This window comes from Gavialis gangeticus, unplaced genomic scaffold, assembly GCF_001723915.1.
Source record: "Gavialis gangeticus isolate Ggan-Ray unplaced genomic scaffold, GavGan_comp1, whole genome shotgun sequence".
Taxonomy (NCBI): Eukaryota; Metazoa; Chordata; order Crocodylia; family Gavialidae; genus Gavialis; species Gavialis gangeticus.
The window spans coordinates 14,658,038-14,681,884 of record NW_017728998.1 but is presented as its reverse complement, the minus strand read 5'-3'; the positions used below and the strand labels follow the sequence as shown (position 1 = coordinate 14,681,884).

The 23,847-nt window shown below is 39.8% G+C and overlaps 1 protein-coding gene across 5 annotated transcripts in view; it reads left to right on the top strand.

Moving 5' to 3' along the window:
• Positions 1-23,847, top strand: part of CDH8 (cadherin 8) — a 251,091-nt gene that overhangs the window by 115,221 nt on the left and 112,023 nt on the right. For all 5 annotated transcript variants that reach the window (XM_019505529.1, XM_019505530.1, XM_019505526.1 and 2 more), the window contains one exon: positions 7,747-7,866. In XM_019505529.1, coding sequence (XP_019361074.1) covers positions 7,747-7,866 — 120 coding nt within the window. The remainder of the gene's footprint in view (positions 1-7,746; positions 7,867-23,847) is intronic.

The following is a 23,847-nucleotide window of genomic DNA, read 5'->3' as shown; positions in this document are numbered from 1 at the left end:
CATTTTCAGACAAGTATCTTTGTACTTTTTCAGTGCTCTTCATAAACCATGGAGGAAGGTGTTTTGTGATCCTCTCTCAAAAACACCTAAGTATTCCTGTTTTTCATGATGTTAACAGAAGACCTAGGCCATTGGTTTGCACTGATGCTAACCAGTGCTGTGCTGTTTCTTATCTGCCCTGTCAGACTGTATCTGTATGCTGTCTCTTATCTTAGATTGTAAGCTGGGGTGGGGGCAAGAGCTGATTATTTCTGTCCTATATTTGTACAGCACCTAGTGCAATAAGCTTTGGTCCAACAATAAAAATGATCAGGAACTGATTTAGGAGGAAAAATGTTAATAACTATAGGATGGATCATGTAAACATTTATATGTACCAAGATATATTATTTAAAATTCCAAATCATAATTATATTTCAAATCATAGAAAATTAAGGTTGAAAGGGGCCTCAGGAGGTCATCTAGTTCAGCACCCTGCTCAAAACAGGACCATCCCCACTATAATATCCCAGCCAAAGCTTTGTCTAGCCAGGTCTTAAACACCTCCAAGGATAGAGATTTCACGACCTCCCTGGGTAATCTGTTCCAGTTCTTTATTACCTTCCTCATGAGAGAGTTTTTTCCTAATATCTAAATTCAATTCCTTTGCTGCAACGTGAGATCATTGCTCCTTGTTGTGTCGTCTGCCACCACTGAAAACAGTCTATTGCAATCCTCTTTTAAACTCCGCTTCAGGTAGTTGAAGGTTGCTATTAAATCCCCTCTGTCCTCTCTTCTCCAGACTAAATAAGCCCAGTTCCCTCAGCCTCTCCTCATAAGTCCTGTCCTCCAGCCCCCTCATCATTTTTGTCACCTTTTGCTGGACTCTCCCATTTGTCCACATCCTCTCTGTAGTGGGGGGCCCAAAACTGGACATAGTACTCCAGATGTGGCCCTACAAGTGCTAAATAGAGGGGAATAATCACTTTCCTTGATCTTCTGGCAGTGCTTTTACTAATGTAGCTCAAAATGCCATTAGCCTTCTTTGCAATAGGCTTTTGCATTTGTCCTTATTGAACCTCATGAGATTTCTTTTGGTCCTCCAAAATGTTGAGGTTTCTCTGAATCCTCGCCCTACCTTCCAGCATATCTACTGCTCCCCCCAGCTTGGTGTCATCTGAAGACTTGCTGAGGCACAATCTCATCTTCCAGGGTGTTGATAAAGATATTAAATGAGGCAGGTCCCAGGGCTGACCCCTGAGGCACTTCACTGATGCTGGCTGCCAACTAGACATTGAGCCAATGATTACTACCCTTTGAGCTTGACAATCCAGCCAGTTTTATATCCATCTTATGATCCATTCAACCAACCCATACTTCTTAAGCTTGCTTGCAAGAATGTTGTGGAAGACTGTATCAAAATCATTGCTAAAGTCAAGGTATATATTGTCCACTGCTCTTCCCTCATTCACAACGTGCGTCATCTCATCAAAGAAGGCAATCAGGTTGGTCAGGCATGACTTGCCCTTGATGAATCCATGCTGACCACTCCTAATCACCTTCTTCTCCAGGTGCTTAGAAATGGATTCCTTGAGGACCTATTTCATGATTTTTGCAGGGACTGAGGTGAGGCTGACCAGACAGTAGTTTCCCAGATCTTCTTTCTTCCCTTGCTTAAAGATGGGTACTATATGTGCCTATTTCCAATCATCTGGGACCTCTCCTGATCACTTTGAGTTTTCAAAGATAAGGGCCACTGTCTCTGCAATCACATCAGCCAACTCCTTTAGCAGCTTCTTCTGCATCACATCCAGCCCCATGAACTTGTACACATCCAGCTTTTTTAAATAGTCCCTAACTTGTTTTTTCAGCATTGTCAGCTGCTCACCTCTTCCTCAAACTGTGCTTCCAGGTGCAATAGTTTGGGAACTCACCTTGCCTATGAAGACTGAGATAAAAAGGGCATTGAGCACTTCAGCCTTTTCCACATCATGTGTTACTAGGCTGTCTCCCCTGTTCAGTAAGGGACCCGCACTTTCCCTGATCTTCCTGTTGTGGTTGAGATACTTGTAGAAACCCTTCTTGTTATCCTTCATGTCCCTTGCTAGCTGCAGCTCTAGTTGCACTTTGGCCTTCTTGATTTCATCCCTGCATGCCAAAGCAATGCTTTCATACTCATTCTTAGTTGTTTGTCCAAGTTTCCACTTATAAGCTTCCTTTTTGTGTTTTAGCTTACTGAAGAGTTCCCTGATAAGCCAAGCTGGTTTTCTGCCCTACTTGCTAGTCTTCCTGTGCATTGGGATGATTTGTTTCTGCTCCGCCAGTAAGGTTTCTTTAAAATACAACCAGCTCTCCTGGACTCCTTTCCCCCTCAGACTGGCCTCCCAGGGGATCCTGCCCATCACTTCCCTGAGTGAATTAAAGTCTGATTTTCTGAAGTCCAGAGTCCTTACTCTGCTGCTCTCCATCCTTCCTTTCCTTAGGATCCTGCTGCCCAAGTTACCATCCACTTCTATGTTTCTTGCCAATTCTTCCCTGTTTGTGAGCAGCAGGTCAAGATGAGCATGGCCCCTAGTTGGCTTCTCCAATACTTGTACTAGGAAGTTGTTATTCTGGGAATACCTGGATACACAATTCCATGCATCGTGAATTTAATATAATCCCCCTCCCCCCAATCTCTTTGTATGAATTAAATATACTGCATTCATCTTGACGCATTTAAAACTTTAAAAAAATGAAAAAGAAAAGAGTAAGTTCCTTCAGCTTCAAGACAGCGATAATTTACATGTCAAGAAGTTACACAGGTTTTTATGAGATTATTGCAGTGTTATTCAATAAAAAATAGTTACCATGACAACAACTGTCATGCTACCTGTGACATTATAGAAAAGAAGGATAGTCAGGCAAAGGCTTCATTTTGGAAAGAACACTTTTCTGACCTAGTGAATGCAAACAGCATGTTGTTTTGACCATCAGTGACTGTACAGCTATCATCAGCCAGACTAAAATTCTAGTTCAAGATTTTAAGTGGGGGTTTTTTTAAGTGCATTGACTCTCATAAGAAAACTTAACAGTTGGTAAACAATAGCAAGTTTTTTTAATGCAAATATATTGTTAGTGTTCTGCCAAATCACTGATTGGTTCTCCAAAAGCAACTGGAAATTTCAGCATGCCAGGGTTTGGGGATGGGAAAGAGTAAAGAGTATAAAAGGAAAGGAAAAAAAAACAACAACCCCCCCAACTCCCAGAGAAACTAAGAAAGCATAGTCCCATCAGACTACAATACAGTCACATTTCTCTACTTTCACCAGCCATTACAATATTTCAACAAAATGGTTGCTTCATTGAATATGGATTCATGTAAATTTCAGATGCTGACTATGTGTTCAGTCCTCCAGGACATACAAGTTTTATTTTTTTCCAATACACACATTTCACTGCCACACCAGAATCTTTGTTTTTCTACTCCCCGTGGCAGCATGTGCATTTTTCTTTCTGACTAATGTGAAGAATCTGTATCCTGACTTGCACATAAAAAGCATAGCCAAAACAGCAGAATGACATTACCCAAGCACACACATCTTATTTTTTATGAAGGCTTTTAATCTTAGTTTGTCAGCAGACAGAGGCTTTCTTACCTACCCATAGAAAAATACTTTTATTGTTAATTATGTCTCTAGTTGTTAGCATGTTGCAAGGGGAAACTATGAAACCTGACATTAACAGAGTGAAACAATCAGTGATGGTTAATAGTTAAATCACATTAGAAGTGTTCATTAATTAAAATCTGTTGAACCTCTTTGCGGTCCATATTTAATCATGGTGTCATTAGCATTGCAGAAATGTGTCTTGGGAAAGATGCAGAAAGTTTTAAAATGAACATGCTAAAATTTGCCCGCAGAGCTATCTAGAAGTGGATTTGTGTTATAAGGCAGCACCAGGTACACACGCACACAAAAAAGGGAAACAACCATTATGTTGTTGGACCAGATTATATAAAACTTCTGTATTATTGTAATTAGGACAACAGTGAGTTGGACTACAAAACTGGCTTTCTTGTAAAAATGGCACCATTTCAAATTTATATTCTCTGGCTAAATGAGTTTGTTGTAACACTGACAAAGAAACAAACACATGCCAAAGGCCGTCAAAATTACGGACAGACAACCTCGGTTGCTTATTTTCTGGATAGAATTTGGGACACTTTCAAAAGACAAGCAAGTAATGAATGCTTTGCTGTCCAACCTTGGGGTTTTCTTAATGTAGAATGTTCTTTTTTTAAATGGAAAAAAAAAGGGGTCAGGCATGCATCTGTGTATATGAAGACCGATTTACTTAGTTATTTGTAGTGTAACATTGCAATAAGAAAATGCTGTTTCAAAGTTCAGAGCCCAAGGTCGTGATCTGAGACCTAAGGAGTCTGAAAAATCACATATCAGAGCAGCACTAGCCTCACGGGCTGCTACAGCCCCCTGTCTGCAAGGATTTACTAGTCCTCCATAAAGTTCCTTCATGCCCAAACACAGATTAATACATGAGAGCGAAGCAGGTTGCAGGCTCTGTCAGCATCCTGCTTTCCCCTGTGCAGTGGAACTGTCCTGGCTCTGATGTAGGCAGAATACTCTGCAGCCGTAGCAGAACAAGGCTTTTTTTTTTTTCCTTTAAGCACATACATTCCCAGTTTGTGTCAATTTGAGCTACATATGTGCACGTGGCAAGTTCACAGCTGCCACAGCCTGAATGTAGGCACAGTTTGAAAGAAAGATTAAGGAATACGAGACTACTATTTGTACAGAAAATTTAAACTGCTGGGACATTCATTTCATTAGTGGAAATAACTCTTTGTGCCCTGATTGTTTAAATCTGCTGTAAATAATTTTCCACACTAAAATGGACAGGATTGGGATATTAAATATGCATAAGACAGAGGTAATCTTGGAATTCAGAGAATGGCAAACTCTTAATCCAGGAGGCTGTAACATGGAGAATGGAATTGGGGACTTAGAACTTATTTTATCTTTCCCATTAGTACAATCTCTCCCTTCCTCTATCATGGTCATTTTCCCCTTCTATAGACTGTATAAATAAGGCCTGGCCCAAAATGGGTGCTTTTGATTGATTGATTGATTTTTAACCCAAGCAATGTAGGTCTCTCTGTTAACAGGAGAAGTGGTGAAATTACTATATCACAAGGAAAAGGAGATGCATTCTCTGCTGCCGAATGGTGAAGCAAATTTTAAAACCTGATTGATTTTTGTTATGGCATATTCAACGTTAATGCCTAGCGAACACTTGGGATAAAGGATGCCTTTATCAAAAATTCAACATCCCCATCATCCAGTTAAACTGCGTGAGCTCAGAATAGATATTTCTAGAGTCCTTGAGAAGGCCTAAGGTGAAATGAGGACAGAGCCGACTTGACGTCCCAAATATTTTGAACTGCCCAACAACAACAAGAAAACTTTTTTAAACAAAGAAAAAGCCTTTCAGCCCAGATCAAAATGAGCAAAACGCGTTCTCAAATATGTCCACAGTTTTTGTTGTTAGAGCTATAGGTGCAGAGGAATATCATGAGCATAGAAAGGAACCATCACTAGGTTAGAAGCCCGGCAAGAGTTTCAGCTGTTCTGTGAATGAGCCATATCTTCTCCCTTCCCTTGTACATCTTCTGCTGTGCTGAGCACACCCCTGCTGTTTGAGCGGGTTACAAAACACACATTTCACAGCTACTGCCACTCCCCAAAGTGACTGAAAACATCTCTGCTGCTATTTTAACTAGAAACAAATTGAGGTATGCACTAATCTCTGTCTCTTTCCACATTGTCACACAGCAGCTGGGAAATGTGTGGCATGCAACCTGTTGGGAGGGTGGCGCCCTGCGAGAGGGGAGGACCAGATTGTTTGACAGCTTGCATCCTGCACGATGGCAAGGCTGACAGGTTCTTGCTAGCATCTGAATGATAAAAAGCAAGCCAATACCAGATTTAGATATGTGCTAAATGCAAATAGCGAAAGGGTGGCAGGCTCTTGCTTCTGTGGGTTAAGCATATTGCAGACATAGCAGAAGCCTGTTGCATTCCTCCATCACGTCGTCCCTGTGTGCCATCCTCCTGTTGTCTGCCTTTTTAGAGAGTCCCTCTCCATCCTCTTGCAAGGTTCTCTGTGTGTCCTCAGCTCCTTTCCATCAGTGTTATTTCTTTCCCCGATACCCATGTCATTTGGGATTTAAATCATATTGTCATTAGTGAGTTTTTGTCTCTAGGAAGTTACAGAGATCGAAGAAGCTGCTGGGTTCCCAGTTACCGAGGACTCCCATTCCCCCTTTTGTTTTTTCCAATTTTCACCAAAATCAATTTTCTTTATCTTGAACTCCCATCTCCACAACCCTTCCCACAACCTTCACTACCCAGGACTCTCAGGCATCCTAAAACCCATCTATCTGTTTCTCTCCCCTTCCTTCCCCATACCATCCCCATATCTAGATATCTCCAGACAGGCCTCACCTTTCTCCCAGGCCCCCCTACCATCCATACAGACAGGCAGTGAATGGTAGCCTCCTTCTACCTATGCTAGCACCACCCCTCCTATAGTACAACCCCATATCTTACCCCAGCTATTACATGAGACTAAGTGTGCAGGCCAGAAACCTACGTGTTATAGCTGTATGCAAAATTATCACCAAGATGCAAATGTACACAGAGCTGAACAAAACTTGGCAGCTTCATGCCTCGCTCATATGTGGCAAGGACAGGAAGTGAAGGGTGGGAAAAAGGTGAAAGGAGTCCCTCTACTCTTACATTCCTATTTAACAGCCAGGTATAATTGGAGTTCAACAGCACAATGAGGTAAGGAGGCAATGGTACTAGACTTGGAGCAGGGTACATGTTTTGATGGGTGCTGTAATTCTTTCCCCTTCCATACATGTTCCAGCTCCCGGGAAACGTGATTCAGGGCTGAACCTTGCTGCAGCTCCATTTCTCTCCTTCACTAGATATTGTTTTTATCGTGTATGCATTGGCTTAATTAACATTATCAGCATATTTTTAAGTTTTCCAAAAGTAATGGGGCCTGCTTAAATTTCATTTTGTGCGCCTTGCTCACAATCAGAAGCTACAGTGTAATCTAAGAAATGCAGTGAATAATTTCTTAGCCTTTTGCTTTCTTTCTTGGACAAACTACTGAAAAAATATATACCAGTGACTGGACAGACCCCCCTCAGTGATAGAGACTCATTTCAGAGACAGTAGTCAGTGCTCTGTCCACATCAAGCCATCACTGTAGCTGGAAGCCAAGGAAAGAAAGAAAATCCCTTTTTATGATTTCTTTTCTGTGCAGCCACTGTAACTTAGGTTCTTTCAAATGTGCTTTTTCAAAACTTAAATGCAACATATTATATTGTATTATTAACCTTGTATTTTATATCCCTTTGATATGATTCCTTTGCAAATGCTTGAAGTCTACACAGATCTAACAAGAAGCTTTAAAATGCATTCTACAAAGGAACCTTAAATAATACAGCTACTTAAAAGGTTTTTCTTTACATAGGACTTTGGTGTGGTGGCATATTTCTTTTTGAAGGAAAATGTTTTGACTGTGTTCACTAAATATTATAAGTCATGATTGATGACTTTTTTCTCTTTTATTAATATATCCTACCTCAGGTATTTCTGCATAACTTCAAGCAAATAAATTTTTTAAATAAAGAAATGCACGTATCTGTGGGAAAACCTGAAATGTTAATTAAATATGTATGTATTTTTTAACTAGGTACCTTTGTTACTAAAGTAACAGCTACAGACGCAGACGATCCGGTTTATGGAAACAGTGCAAAGCTGGTTTATAGCATTTTGGAAGGACAGCCTTATTTTTCAATTGAACCACACACAGGTGGGTGACCCTGAATTATGAATCTCTAGGTTATATTCACATAAGCAAAAGTGCTGCTTGCATATGTCACTCAAGCAAATTTAAAGATGGTGCACAAGTAGGTGTTTGCTGGCATCAGTCAGTTTGTAATTCACAAGTATCTGACTCATTTCCCATCATGGTCTTGTGGTGGGCCAGTAGGGGGCGCTCCTGCGTTGAGCCACCCACCTCACTGTTCCCGACCACCTTCCAGGCTCCGAGTGCCTCCCTAAGGGTGCCTCGCATCTGGCTGACCCCTTCCTGGAGCACACTCACTAGCCTGGGGGTAACATAAGCTGCTACCATGTGTGGCGGGCGCAGGGCGGTGGGTGGCTCAACACAGGAGCACCCCCTGCTGGCCCGCCACAGTCTGAAGTTGCAAAAGTAAAAAAAAATACCCTGTGTTAGTGAGTGACACTGACGGTAAAACGAAGGCTAGTGCTGCATGTTACTGAAGTAAAATTCAAGGTTGTGTGAATGTTATATGGCTAACACCTGCCTAGAGGCTGCAGAATTTGTCCTGAAGATTTGACTGAATACAATGTATTTTTCAGTAAGAGAGAATTGTACCATTGCTGGGTAAAGACTATGGAGTTCGCTTTGTTTTAATTAGTCTACTTTTTGTTTCATGTTAAGAAATATTTTGACTTTTGTTTTATCTGAGGGATCCAGAAAGGGAAAGAACACTATACTGAGTTGTGATATAATGTTTTATTAGCATGAATGTTCAGTCACGCGAGAAAGCACCATGAATGTGTGTTTGATATGCAGGTCGTCTCAAACAATTGCTAATAAAGCCAAGTTCTCATTGTTAATTGTGCATTTCTCACATTTACAGCAGAGCTACTTAGAACTATACTAGATACATTTTTTTCGGCAATTTGATATTGTTTTTCATAGACGTTATTTGCTAATGCAGGCTGATTTTAGTTAATTCAATTGTGCTAGTCTCAGAAGAAGAAAAATATATCTAATTTTAGAAGACCCTCAAATGACCTGAATAACTTTGCTGCTTAAGGGTAGAACATACATATCGCACCTAGTGCATAATAAGAAATCTTCCAAACATACCACAGAAGGTCTGGTCAGGAAAAAAAAAAATAATTAAATTATATTCAATTAAAATAAATCAGAGTTCATCTCAACTAACAGTTTTGCTTGGCTTCAGATAGTTTGCCCTAGGAAAAATCATTTTTATTTCATCAACTATGTCAAAATGTAAAGGCATCTGTGGATCCATACTATTACTTTATGCATTTGCTGTATGTTAAGATCACCCTACTAATGGTTTTTTGGGGGCAGTAGGGAGGTTGCAAAAAAAAAAATCAAAAGCAGCCATGGTTCTAGAAATCACCTTATGTGAATCTCAGCTCTATGAAAAAAATCTGAGCATAATGCAATAAAATAACAGAGCTGTGAGAATGGTATGAGTGACATAGGGGAGAGTCCCTCTTCTCAGGAAAAAGTTTTCTTATCCAAGCTAAAGATTGCATATGTAACATCAAGCAACAGCATATACAGGAGCAAATTCCTAACTGTGCTGAATCCCTTTCATGATTTTAGGATATATGGCTTGTTTTTCTATTATACTTTTCACACTTCAGATATTACAAATTATTGTATATAGTAATGACTTGAGTTAGATATATTGGTAATGCATTGAATTTACCATCTAGTTTAAGGTCTACTTCAGACATCAGAGTCTTTTTAGGAAGACAAATAAGTTTACAAGACTCCAAGAAGGAATATATCAGGAATAACAGAATGACATGAAGAAAAAGAAAACTTAGTCTGAATATCATGGAAAAAACCAGTGAGTTATATAAGGCAGTGAAATCATTACCCAAGGGAAACAGTGGAATGCCCAAGGCTGGAAATATTTGAAATTAGACTGAACAAAGTACTAAACATCATACAACAAAACTGCATAAGTGAGAGGATGGATATCACTAGGTGACTTAAGTGAGAGGATGGAAATCATTAGATGATTTAATTTCATACAACAATACTGCATAAGTGAGAGGATGGATATCATTAGATGATTTAATGGGCCTTTCCCATCACCAATGTCTTATTTTCCAAGGAACAGCTCACAGCACACATTTCCCGTCCTTTAGCATTTCTCAACAGCTTTCACACCCAAGCTTTATCCTGGGAAAAGACAGCCCATTACTTCTATTCAAGATGATCTTCATGGCACATATCCCAAACCGGAAAATTTGTGAATTTGCCTTAGGTTTATTTCCTTTAAAATTTTGCTTAACGTAGTGAAATGAGAATTTATCAGCCAAGAAACCAGGGTTTTATTGTCATAAAAGGTAGTGAAAATTCTGAGACTCTTTTTGTGAATCTGCAAATGGTGATTTCTTTCCTGTTCCACAACCATTAAGTTTTCATCTTAATTTTCAGTTATCAAAAATTCAGTGAGCAGCAACATCAAAAAAAATGGTAAATTATTTTTTTCTAAAATGCAGTTGAAAACCCTGCCACAAACCTTTAGAGGTAGTGTTTAGTTCTGCAATTTACTGCAGACCCAAGGAGCGTACCTACTCGTTTATCCCCAGTCTGGTTCCTGGTTCTCTCCTCTGTCAAGAGCTGTGTGTGGTATATGTGGTACAGCTTACATGACCGTTTATATGAGCACATCTATGTTGGCTGGTATGTTAGGGGTGGAACCATAACCCCACCCTTTCTGTTCCTACTTTCTGCCTATCACTGAGATAAGTGGAGCCCCACAGACTCTATTCTACCCTCCATACTTCTACCTATGAAGTGGATTGCCAGGACATGGGAGCTGAGAAGCACATTTTTTACATGGGGCATGAGATTTCAGATAATCCTGCATATTATTTTCATTGTTTTATATTTGAAATATTGCAGGATTTACTATAGATAGGGTCATTAAGGTAGATCCTCACTCCCATAGGGAAACCATGAATGCTAAATCATACAAACACCACCAGTGTACTCCTATAAAAGAAAGAAATGCTCAGTTTATTGACAAATCAAAATGGTGTAGATCTATACAAACTACAGAGTTCCCACTACACAAGAACTGTAAAGGTTAAATCAGCAGACTACAGGCTGGACCTGAAGTTGTTCTAAGGAGCAGAATTGCCTTTAGAAATTGGTAAAGAAATATGCTGCAGATTTTCTTGTAATCTGAATATTTGGGAGCAATAGGTATGATAATATCATTTACATACCATGGGCAATTTTATGGGCTGTTACATGAAGTCGTGGAAAGCCAATAGTAATATATCAACTATAGCTACAATTCTGAGCCGTTTGTGGCATTGTAAATTTCACCTTCCTGAGGTAGTGATGCATAAAACATGCAAATGACCGAATCTCTGGAGTTCAGCAGCTTTACAATTTGAATAGTATTGCTGTTAACAAGAACAGGTGGAGTGGGGGGCACATATTAACAAAGATAAGATGCCTGCGTCTTTAATGGAGAATGCAGAATGAAAGTAGACAGTCAGGTTATTTCTTCAACCCTAGCAATGCGAGCAATCATAACTAGTCATTTCCACATAAAACAAATTACCAAACAGGTTTGGCAAAGGTACTGTTAATCCTGTGCATGAGAATCTGTATGGTAGTTTCTTTCTTTCTTTCTTTTTTTTTTTTAAACTCCTGGGATGTGCTTGACTATGATAATGGGCAACCATATTGACTTAGTTGAGTGGGTTAGACTAAGGTTTTGTCTGAAAAAGAAGCAAATTTGCAGGTAGTCCTGCAAAAGGAGACAATACTTCAAGCAGAGTAATGCTTTTCTACATTTTCCCCATGATTATATTTCCACACATCCATGTTAAATGCAAAATCTTTCAAATATGTTTGAAGTAGTGCAGACACTTGAAACCGATATCATTTCTCTAGTGCTGTGTTCCAGATAAAAAGCATTCTTTTACTGATGAACAAACATATATGCAAGTGCAGGTGGTGTAAAAATGTGTGTGTGTGTGTGTATCTATATACACACAAATTTTGTACACATGCACATATGTGTGTATACAAAAATATGTGTGTGTATATAAATATATACACATAAATTGTGGGTGTATGTGTGTGTGTATCTACACACACACACACACACACACACACACACACACACACACACGGCCAGATTCACACCTGTGCAAATAACAGTTATAGTAGTTGTTCCTCTTCTGTTCAGGTTTAATTCTGGATAAGCATGACCTTGATTTATACTTCTTTTACAATGGTCCTTCAGCCTATGGCTGTGGCAGAAGAACAGAATTGCCAGAAACTTCCCTAGTCACATCTCCCCCTACCACTTCACTGGCCAACCCACTCCCTGGACTTCATTCTTCACTGGCTGGACCTTGCTGTAAAAATGATATGGAGCTACAAGACCTGGCTGTCGGTGTATGTGAAGCCTGTTGTACCTCAAGGTTGCCCTAAGTGGAGTCTTACCCCCGTTCTGTTACACCCACCTATTTGTCACAAACAGATTTCAGGATCTCAGACCATTGGCTGAGACTTTGATACCCCTTTTTATTTTGTCTGTGGGAGCACTTCCATACTGATGGGTATGCAGTCATAACTAGTGGCAGATGATCCATGTCATTTTCCTTTACCGTGCATTAAAAAAACGCAGACACGTGCAGTATTTCTTCAGTTACAAATTTGCAAATGTTGCTATATAGGTGTATGCCCATGACAGAAAGCAATTTAGGGATTCTTTTTCCATTAAATGTCATTTTTATGGTTTGGGGAGAACACCTTTTTTTCAGTTATGGATGTAATTCTCCCCTCTTTTTCCACCATCTTCTAGAGATGAGTTTTAACACAGCTGCTGGTTCATTAGTTTGGGGAAAAAATACTAAAACAAAGATGGAAATTATGTTTGACAGGTCAGACTTACACAGTTATGAAACCAAATTAGTGATGTAACTCATATTGGACTAAATAAATGTAACCTCCAAAAATCATGACTGTTATGTGTCAAACCAATATGGAGATGCAGCTTAATTTTTCCAGATTAGTTGCTTATAAATTGGAGTTCGAAAATTATTTGTAAAGGTGTGCAAATTGTATCTATTCTTCGATAATTTACAAACTCATGGTAGCACTGATTTTTTTCCTCTAGGGTTCTAAGATGTAGCTCAAAAACAGTATTCATTTTTCAGTTTTACCAAGGATATTAAATCCTATCAGTCAGTTTTACAATATGATTATCATAATGGAGTATAATCTGAAGTGACACTATGTTCCACAATATTGAGATGGCAGAAGAAATATATTTTCAACTCTGACTTATTTACATTTCATATGAACTTAGTGAAATAATGTCACTCCTACACCATCTTTGAAACATGGTTACACGAATGAGACAAAGTAAGTCATCCCCTTCATATAGCAGAAGACGCAGTATGTTGTTCAAACAAAACGCTTAAATTATATTTATAAAGCAATAAAAGTTTTAAAAGAATGTTAAAAGCTGCTGCCATGGAAATGATCACAGAATGTCACGGTCAGAGTTTGATTGAATAAAACATTTTCAAAATGCAACTCGAGAGATTTAGAGAGTTGAGAGTGCTTCCTGTGGGGGCATGCATGTATAGGTCAGTAGCTTGAATTTAGCTCTGATTATTAGTGAGCGAATGTCATTTCCACTCTGGAGCTGGTCGGTATGAAACTAATGTAGTTTGTAGTAGAGGGGGGCTCATATGAAAACACAGCCTCAGCAATTAACACTCATGCTGGAAGTCTCAGCAGAGGACCTAAGATATGAAGGCTATGTTATGTTCCCAGTATTTGTGCTGAAAAATATCTTGCTGAATGAAGAGTGCCTTTGATTTCAATCAGCAAATGAAGGACTGAATTCAAGTCAGCTGATTTGAATGGGAGTGCCTGCTGGGTTAGCATAAATTGACCTCATCAGGATAAATTTCCGGGTTGGATTTAAGGCTATAGGCTAGGCACTGCATAGACCCTTCTCTAGTCCTCCTCTTCTCTTGAAGCTAGCTTACTGGATGGCTGAAAAGGGGAGCTGTATGGGGCCGGAAGGAAGGATAGAAACCAGAAAGTGTGCATTTCTGTGAGAAGGAGGTTGCCCTGGAAGAGAGAGGTCCCTTCCCAATGCAGTGAGCTAGAAGCCTAGACCTCTGTTCCTAATAAGAAACTCACCCAGTGTAGTGAGAAGGGTATAGCCTGGCAGCTAGAGCTTATGACTGAAAGCCCAGAGATGCAGGCTCAGGTCCCGTCTAGGCAAAAGGAGCTTAGATCCTGACTCTCCCATTTCCCTGGCAAGTGCCCTAACTACTAAGCTAAAAGCTGTGCATCTCCTCTTCTGTTTTACTTCTTGCAGGGGTGCACACTGGGCAATCCTAGTTCACTATAAAAGGACTAGTATCCAGAGCTCCATGTAAGTGTCAAAAACTGCAGTTACAGTGACATACAGATGTTACAATTAGCTTGACCTAACCGCCCCCCTGATCCCAGCAAGCCCCCTCCATGGAACTACCAGCCCCCACCCCTCTCCCACCCTGAGTTACTTGCATCAGGCTGCCTGCACAGCTCCTGACACCAGCCAGTGTCTACACACTGCTTCCAGTCTACCATTACACGTCTTAAAGTAAGCCACATGATCATAGGCCAGATGCAGCAAATGTTTGTACATACCCTATGTGGCTACCTATGTTTAACTGAGGCATGTGAAGGGTAAGATTTGACCCCATATCCCTCCCTCCCTGAGATACTTGGTGGTTTTCAAGCTGGGGCATGTAAATAAGTATGCAAATTTAATGTGTGAAAACTGCCTGCAGATAATCAGGCCTGACTCTTGTATTTCAGCACCTTCTGATTCTTTGCTCTTTTATCTCCCTCCTCCCATTCTGCCTTGCTGCTCAGAATCTAGTACAACAGAAAACAAATAAACTATAATCACAAACAGCATAAATTATAGCGCTCCAAAACTGCAGATGTTTCTGACAATTTATTTCTCCTGTCAAGCTTGAAAATCACCCAGTTTATTAATAATGTTACATTATATAGTCATACTTAAATGCCCTGAGAATCCTGCATGCAGATGTAAGTTCCTTCATTATAAAAAGGCTATTGAAAGCCTAGAAAAAGTTCAAAGCAGGGCAGCTGAGGTGAGACCCACTAAAGAATGCAACATGTCATGTGAGTTTGATTGAATTTAATTTGTATAAAGTGTATAAAAGGTGATTAAGGAAGGATATGAAATCACAGTACAAATATTTGAGAGGTGTTAATAAGAGAGAGGGGAAGGGATGGTTTCTGTAATTATGCCTGATAAAATGGCAATGTAACACTCTCAGAATAGACAGAGTAATGGAAAAATTGTGGTTTGATACAAGAAACAATCTGCAGCAAAGACGGAACTGTCTGGGAGGGGAGATGAGAAATTTTCAATATAGGCTTTCTAAATAGCGTAAATTAGCCAGCCGGATTTGTGTAGAGCAGGGATGGGCAATTATTTTGGGCAGTGGGCCTCTTACTGAGCTTTGGCAAGCCATCAAGGGCCACATGACAGGCAGTCCCGGGCAGATAAATATTAATTTTCTAAATATTTTAGGGGCCCATGGGTCGAATAGAATGGCCTGGTGGGCTGCATCTGGCCCCCAGGCTGCATTTTGCCCACCCCCTGGTTTAGAGAGAGGACTTGTTCACAGCCTGGATTGAGCTACCAGTTGTGTAGTACTGCTACCAAGTACCACAGGTTTAAATTTTGCCTTTAAACAAATTATACTAGCTCTTGTAGTGGGGCATTTTGGACCAAATCTATTCCCACTGCAGAATGCAAGCACAGCTCAATCACATGCTCATTGACCTGTGTTGCCACAAGTGACAGTAATAATGAAGGTCCAGTAGGACGGGCTACAAGAGCATGTACTCAGGATCTCTGGAGAGCTAACACTTGCGGCTGGCATGCTCTATAGTCACACCTTAATTTTGCTGCATGGAAATACCTTCAGCAGTTGCACAAGGTTAACAGCTGCTGAAAAAATGGGATTTCCACCTATGCAACTGAGAGCAGAATTTGACCTCTTAGTTTTCAGAAAAAGTAGAAACTGACCCACTCTTTTTAATAAGGCATGTGAAGTGTGAAGCCCATTGCCAACAACTTCAGTATTACAGCTACACATAGAGTGGTACAAACTGGTCATTTGAGAAGGTTGCAGACGACTGTAACAACCTAGGGCCATTGAGTAGTGGAGAAGAGTATAACACATTTTTTCACCTCTCAATGTCAGTGTTCCTGGAATAAATGTCTTACAAGATTTATTTTTTTTTTTAGTCTTTGAATCAGCCATGGGGAGAGGGTTAGTAGAGAAGTCTGTTATGAGCCTAACACTGATTATTTTCCACATCATCCTTCCAGTTCTTGTTCATTGAAGGGAAAAATCACAGTTGCACTGATCACAATTACATTGTTGTCAATACAGAGTACCTTTGCTGAAATCTATAGGGCATCAGATTAAAATGGGGCAGCTAAAGTTTGGTTGTGGCTACATTTACCATAGTTTTTTTGGTCTGACAGCGCTAGATTCAGTGCTGAAGATGCCCTTACACTCCTAGCTTTTCAAAGCTACCATGACATTTTTCCCAACATTGTTTACTAAGCTCCCTTTATCCTTAGGAGATGTGCTAGGGCATTTATAAGGCTAACTGTCCTCCTTAGCAGATCCTGGAAGTTGTCTTGGTGATGACCCAGTAGGAGAGTGGATTTTGTAGAGAGATTTCTAGTGCAAAAGACATGAGGCTCCATCCTGCAGTCCTTGCTTTTGTTCAAGACTCTAAAGGACAACTCTTCTGCTTAAGGGCTGAAAGACAGAAGCCATCAGCAGCAGTAAGAGAAGAGCTGTCTTTTCATATTAATAAGGGCAGGGTTTAACCTCTTTGGAGATGTTTGAAAACATGTTAGATGATTTGTAGTTAGAAAAGCAGAATGACTTATGATCAAGAGGGACTTGAACCTGAAGGTTTCTGCCTCTCAAATATGTGTTATAATACTGCTACTAATAATAACTGTTGTTGTTGTTGTTGTGTTGGTATTTAGATTATTATTAGTACCATAAGTCACACTTCTCAAATTTTGGATTGATAACTCAGTGCTACTAGGTTTGTTTGGTCCAAGGTATTTTCCAAACTTGAAGGAAGAAGCTCTGTTTTTTTTTAATTTACTTTGATGTCCTACTTAATCAGGTTTGGTAGATTTGCTTTGATGAATAGAATTAGGGATAAACCAGAAATGTAAAGCGGGGTCTGGAAAGCCTGGTCACAGCCAGAAAACGTGATTCAGATCCCTCTTTCAGGAACTAGGAAAGGCCATTGCCAGCCTCTGGTGCTGAGAAACAAAACTTAGGAATGGGTCCTGTTTGCCTGCATTAAAAGCCCTCCAATTTGTAGCTCCAGCAGAAAGAACTATTAGCAGGGAGTAGATGTTCTTTAATTAGCAGTACCCACAGAAATGCACTACAGAAGTACCTGATATACCCATGAAGCCTTGGCTCATGTGAGGCTTCTCTCCCAGAAGAGAGCAGTAGACTGATATAGAGTATTACAAGAATAAGAGATTTATATGATTTGCATTTAGATATGGATGGGTGTAAGGATTTGGATAGGTCAGCTGAGGCCTGCCTGAGCCTAGAAGAACCATCCATCTGGGTTTGGTTGGTTAAAATTCATCCTCTAACACAGCCAATAGTACATGTGGGACTGATGTAACCAGCTTTTATATCCATGCCTCTGTGACCTCCCCAGCTCAAACAATAAGGTATCTATTGACAGCTGGCTTGATGGCAGCCTCCTTTGGAATAATTCTTTAGTAAAGCCAGGGTTTACACCTCTGGACCTGTGGCAAGATGCTATCTACTCTGCTACCATTCTCCAGACACATAATAAAAATACACATTTTGAGTTGGCAGCTTTCAGATCCCAACCTTGCCTGTCTGTAGTTTCTATAATTACAGAGAAAGCCCTATGTTAAGAAAATACTAAGTGTTCCAAGTCAATCACTGCAAAGTTAGAAAATGCCAGAATTAGGGTCACTTATACAAATGTGTTCCCCTTCCTCCCTATCAAATGTATGTATGCATTATAATACAGTTTTTAATTACATGAGCACATACTATATTTTTCAACAGGGGGCCTGCTTTATTCAAAGCACAGATGGTGCCTTGTCTTTCTTCCTGTGATACTCAGGACAATTACAATTATGCTAAACAGTATTAGAAATAAAATGTAATCCCCAGGAATCAGGGTTTAGAATCACAGAAATGTAGGGCTGCAAGGGACATCCAAAGATCATTTGGTCCCAGCCCCACACTGAGGGAGGATGAGGTATATATACCTAGACTATCCCAAACAACTGCTCATCTCACTTGTTCTTAATATTCTGTGGTGAAGGAGATTTCACAGCCTCCCTAGGCAACCTTCTCCAATGTCTCACTATATTCACAGCTAGACAGTTTCCTCCCAATATCCAACCTAAATCTTCTTTGCTTCAAATTAAACTGATTTCTTTGTGTCCTTTCCTCATTGGCCATAGAGAACAGTTGTTCCCATATGCAGTACAAAATGTTAATTGCCTTACTGTACTCTTAAAACCGTCACATTTATTCTCACCTTTAGTTAGGGTAACCGCCACTGAGTACCTTTAAATATTTGCCCCCGAATGACTTAATTGCATGGCAGAGAATTAAAAAGAGAAACAACTTATTTCCCTACAACTGTGAAGCCCAAATAGAGGCCAATCCTATGTATGTATATTATGTATTGCATTCTATATACTATAATCGTACTATGAGAGATTTTTATCACATAACAAAAAGTAGAATATATTATTTCGTATGCAAGGGAAGACCTGAGTGGCCCATTTAAGAGCAATCTGGTACAGAAAGCAGCCGCACCAATGAAGAGAAAATATACTGGAATTAAAAAATAAATCTTCTGTTCTTGTATAGAGATGCCAGTACATAAGAGACATAATAAAACAGCATTTGTCCTCCATCTTTTGTTTAACAAACAAGGAAGCTGTGCCCTCTTTCTTCTAAAGCTCCAAAAAAAAAGTGAACAGGGAAGTAGAGCATGCACAATCCTAGCTTCCCAATTAAAAAGTACAAATTATTCCAAGCATAATTAGACAACTAGGCTTGCAAGCTCCTAACCCAAAGGAACTGTGTAATAAATGTAATGACTTTTTATTAAAAATGTATGTACACCTGAGTGTAATACAGACAGTACAGTAATTGACCAGTTTATAGAGAGGAAGTCAGAATTAGCAGATCCTAATAAAGTCAATATAAAAAATGCAATCTTTTGTGCTTAAAAAACAAACAAACCCAGAGCATTTAAAAGTAGGTAATTCTCCCACGGGGAAGATTTAATGGCTAGCTGTTATTAAAACTATTATGACCCAGATGGAAGTTTAGTCTTAATAAAAAAAAAATTAGGGAAAGAGTGTGGTCAAGTGACATCTTAACAGATCTATAAAATCTTTGCTGCTCCCATTTGCTTGTAGTGCTGAATTCTGAAATCACTTAAAATGTGAATGGAAAAATATCTATGACATGATCTTAGTACTGGGATTAAGAGCAAAAGAACCACAGTTCTATAGACAGATGGGAAAGGTCTTTCAAAGTAATGAATCAAAGTACCTTTCCAAGTACTAGTCTTTCATGGTCCTTTCAAAAGTTGGGCATGTTGACATGGCAGGAATCCTCCAGAGAAACATGCGAGCACATGAGATCGCTTGGGATGAAATCTCGTAGGGATGAAAGCATGAACTATTCTTCCAAGACAGGTTTTGTAAAGCTTTTGCTTGTGTTTTATTGTTTATGTTCAACCTATATTGTTGTTATGTGGAGTTTTATGAAACAATTATAAAATAGACATTGAAATAGAATAGAGAGAGTGGAGAATAGACAACAGAAAGTAAAAATTCAAGTGTCTTTGTGCTGCTTGCTTTCCCTTGCTAGCTGTAGCCTCTGACATCTTGGTTCTTTTCCCCTGATCTTTTCCAGTGTGAGACAGTGTATGTTCTTCCAAATGGGTTTTTGAAAGTAGTCCACAGGGGTGCATTTTAACTGATTCAAGTTGTGAGGCAGATTGTGCAAATTGCTCAGCGTATGCATTTAGGACCACTGTAAAAGTAAATCCCATTCTGCAGCTGTTTTATTTGCTATTGAGCAGTATGACACCAATAGCTGTTTGGGGAAAGCAACACAGCCTAAAAATGTGACTTTCAATATAGAGGACATTTTTGTATGCTTTTGAATCGTAGGTTCTCTCTTTTTTGCCTGTCAGTATATTTCCTTTCTTGTCACTGTTTTCAAATGGAGGCCCCATAGATGGGTAATATATTAGATACCTATTCATTGATTATAATGAAAGTGCATAGAAATATTTTCTAATTGTCTCACTGACACAGCTTTTATTGTGTTTCTACCTAGCCTTGAACCACTCTCAGACTTTTCTTACTCCCCCTTTGACTCAATATGGCATAAGTCCTTGACTCCCCACTTTCATCCATTAGAATCTAAATTTTGGGGTTTTATTTTATTTATTTTTTAAATGAATGAAATAATGGTAGAGTAGTTCAACCAGCTTCATGTTTTGAGCTCTAGAGTCTGTATTAATATCAATATTTGATTTGGTGGAATGGTTTCTGAAGGCAAGTTTGAAAGTTCCAGTTGTTTCTGGGTGTACGGTTTGAGGGTCGGCAAAGAGACTGAAAGAAAAAAAAGTCTTGCAAGTTATTATTGAAATCTATTCAAAACTTTTGATCATCTCCTTTTGTCATAGTATGACATATGTAAGTGAGGATGCACAGAAAAGAGCAGCTCTTAATGTTTATTAATCTGGTTGAAAGAAGAAATGGAGACTTTTGTTCTTTTGTTGGATGTTGCATATAGAAATACTGGTGCTGATAGTAAACTTGTAATTCAGGCTTGTTACACTTCAGAGACCACAACACTAACTGAGGCAATCATTTTTGGTTTTGTTGCATTTTTTTTTTCTTGCTTTGTACCGCTTTTGCTTTGTTTGAAATTGGTATTTACCTTTGTCTGTGACTTGTGGCCCATGGCAAAGGGTTTATGAACTGAAGCTTCATGAAGGGAGATGTGTAAAAACATTGAATTGACAAGGTTGTGTGGGGATCTGTAATGCAGCACTTCTGTTCTTTGAAAATCAAATCGGGAGCCTTTATTCTGATTTAGAAGGGTTTTTGTTTGGTTGTTTGTTCTGAGGTTATTTTACTCTCCCTGACTCCCTTCTCTCCACGCCATAGGCGCAGTGTTGCCTGTGTCACATTTTGGAGACAAGTTAAACTATATGCCGTGGAGAACAATCCTTGAGAGTCTGGAGTTCATCAAACTGTCTCGAACATAATATCCACAAAATATTTGTTGTCCTTTCCGAGTCATTTGGAGGCCTAAATTAACTACGTGAGTTAGAGAGAAAACAGATTTTAGAGAAAACTCTCTCGAGAAAACTCAATAATCCATAAACTTTTATGTGGTCCTGATTTAAGACTCATTGAAGAGTGCCTTAATGATCTTTGACTCAGGCCCAATAAGAGGAAAATTCATAATGGACCATGTTATGCAAGCATTGCTCATCATTTATAGCATCTGACACAAGTGGTCCCACTAATTTCAGTAGGGCTGTTTTTTTTAATTAATTACTAGTAGACACGAGTAAAGTCCCTTTCATCAAGTCATAACTTGGTGGCTCCTTTTAGAGAAAGCTACTGTTATTGACTTCAGAGGCAGTCCCCGACACACAGGCTGATATAACAGGAAGCAACCCCGTTCTTTTCATCTCTGGCATGATTTTATATAATTAGGACCAGATCCTGTTTTACCTATTAAGAAGAGTGATTCTATCTGACCCTGCCCAAGTCCCTGAAAAGCTTTCATAATGTACCAGTAACTTAGCCTTAACACTAAGTCATCCAAAACAGTAAGGAGGAGGAGAACCCAGTCCACCGTATGTGTATTAGGGGAAATTATTAAGGGCTGATGCAAACAGGTAAAATCTTTTGACATTAACAGAGTTGCAGCTGCATATTCTGCTTCTGAATTTGGTCTATATAATTTACTGTAACTATCAGGATTCATACAATCCTGGAGATTCAGTCTGTTTGCTGCCGTATAAAGCATCTTTTTTTTCAGAAGTTCGATAGTAGTTAGTGGAAAACAACTCATATGCAAGAGTAAGAGGTATTTGAAGGGACCAGTAATGATTCAGTGATTTTATTTTAAAGAAAACCTGATTATAAGCTAACATGAAAACCCCAGGATTTTTTTTTTTCTTGGCATGTAAGGATATTTGTATTTTTTTCTTAAAAGCTAATGAAAACAGGGGTGTATGATTTGTCAACCGGTATGTATGCCCATTGTATACAATTCTTTCTAATGTGTCATATAATCTAATTCTTCCCTTTCTTTAAAAAATGTATCTTAAGATCTTACAGAGTTCCTGTAAACGTTTGCACACAAGCAGTGCCATCCATCTCACACTTCTGTGACTATGGGCCCCTGGAAAGAGACAGTCTTCCCCAGGCCTGATAAGAATCCTCCAGCACTGTGGTTTAAAAAAGACCACTGCACTGGTGGATTAGATTTCCCTTGGCACTCTTACGCTTCACTTACTACTAAGATGATTCAGTAACTTGAACTCTTTGCTGTCTTTTCACAGACAGATGATTTCATTAAAAATATGATTCAAAAACAGGATTAAAGGGGAAAAAAGAGAAAATCCTTCCCAGAGAAACTCCCATATACCATGTTTTGATTCAATATGTATAGATGCTCCATAATTATCAGGCCATTTCTTTTTTTGTTCTTTTTTTTCCGCCTTAATTAGAGTGGTCACAACTGAATCGCAACCTTTTCCACTGGCTGTCATTTAGTTTGCCATTATATATATATTTTTTTTTAATTGGGAACTTCATAGCTCTGTTGGATGTCTATATACTGGAAAGGCCTGGGTTTGATCCCAGAATAAGTGGTGGGTTTCTACTTCTAGCATGGCCCTGAGGCCTACCCAGTCTCCTGTCCAATGTGCACCAGGAACACCTCAGGGAAAAGGCAGCTGGTGCATAGTTTTGACCGGATCCCCTCCTCCTCATGACATGATTAAAGAAACAGTGGAGCCCTGCCTCCAGTGCCCCAGCAGGCCTCAGCAGTCTGTAAAATAGGACATACTGTATCTACCTTTACCTTTCTATTTTTTTGATTGTTCATCCAATTGTAATTACAGTAAAAGCCCTGCTCTATGCCATTTTACTAACCAGAATACTCTGTTAACTGGAATTTCCATCCATTTGGCTGGATGCAGGGGGTGGGTGGGAAGCACACATGTGGCAGCTGCCACCACCACCCACCACCCTACGCTGCCTCTGCTCTGCGTCTGCCTGGTGCTCCCCCTCCCTCACCCTGCCCCTGCTCCGCATCCAGCCCAAAACTGCCAGCCTCAGGTAACCAGAATTTTTAGATACCCAGCACCCCCCATTCCTCACTCATGCCAGGTAACAGGGCTTTTATGGTAGAGCTGTGCAAAATGTTGGCAGCTGTTTTGTTTCAGAGGTGTTTCAGTGCCCGAAATACTGAATCCAAAATGAAATGGAAGGCTTCGAAACATCTCAGCAGCATGGAAGTGGAAAGGGATCTCGGAGTCCTAGCGGACTGCAAGATGAACATGAGTCATCAGTGTGACAAAGTCATCAGCAAAGCTAGCTGCACTTTATGATGCATCAGCAGATGCGTGACAAACAGAACCAAGGAGGCGGTACTTCCCCTCTATCGGGCACTGGTCAGACTGCAGTTGGAATACTGCATCCAGTTTCGGGCACCACACTTTGAGAGATGTGAATAACCTGGAGAGGGTCCAGAGAAGGGCCACTCGTATGGTCAAGGGCTTGCAGACCAAGCCCCACGAGGAGAGACTAGGGCACCT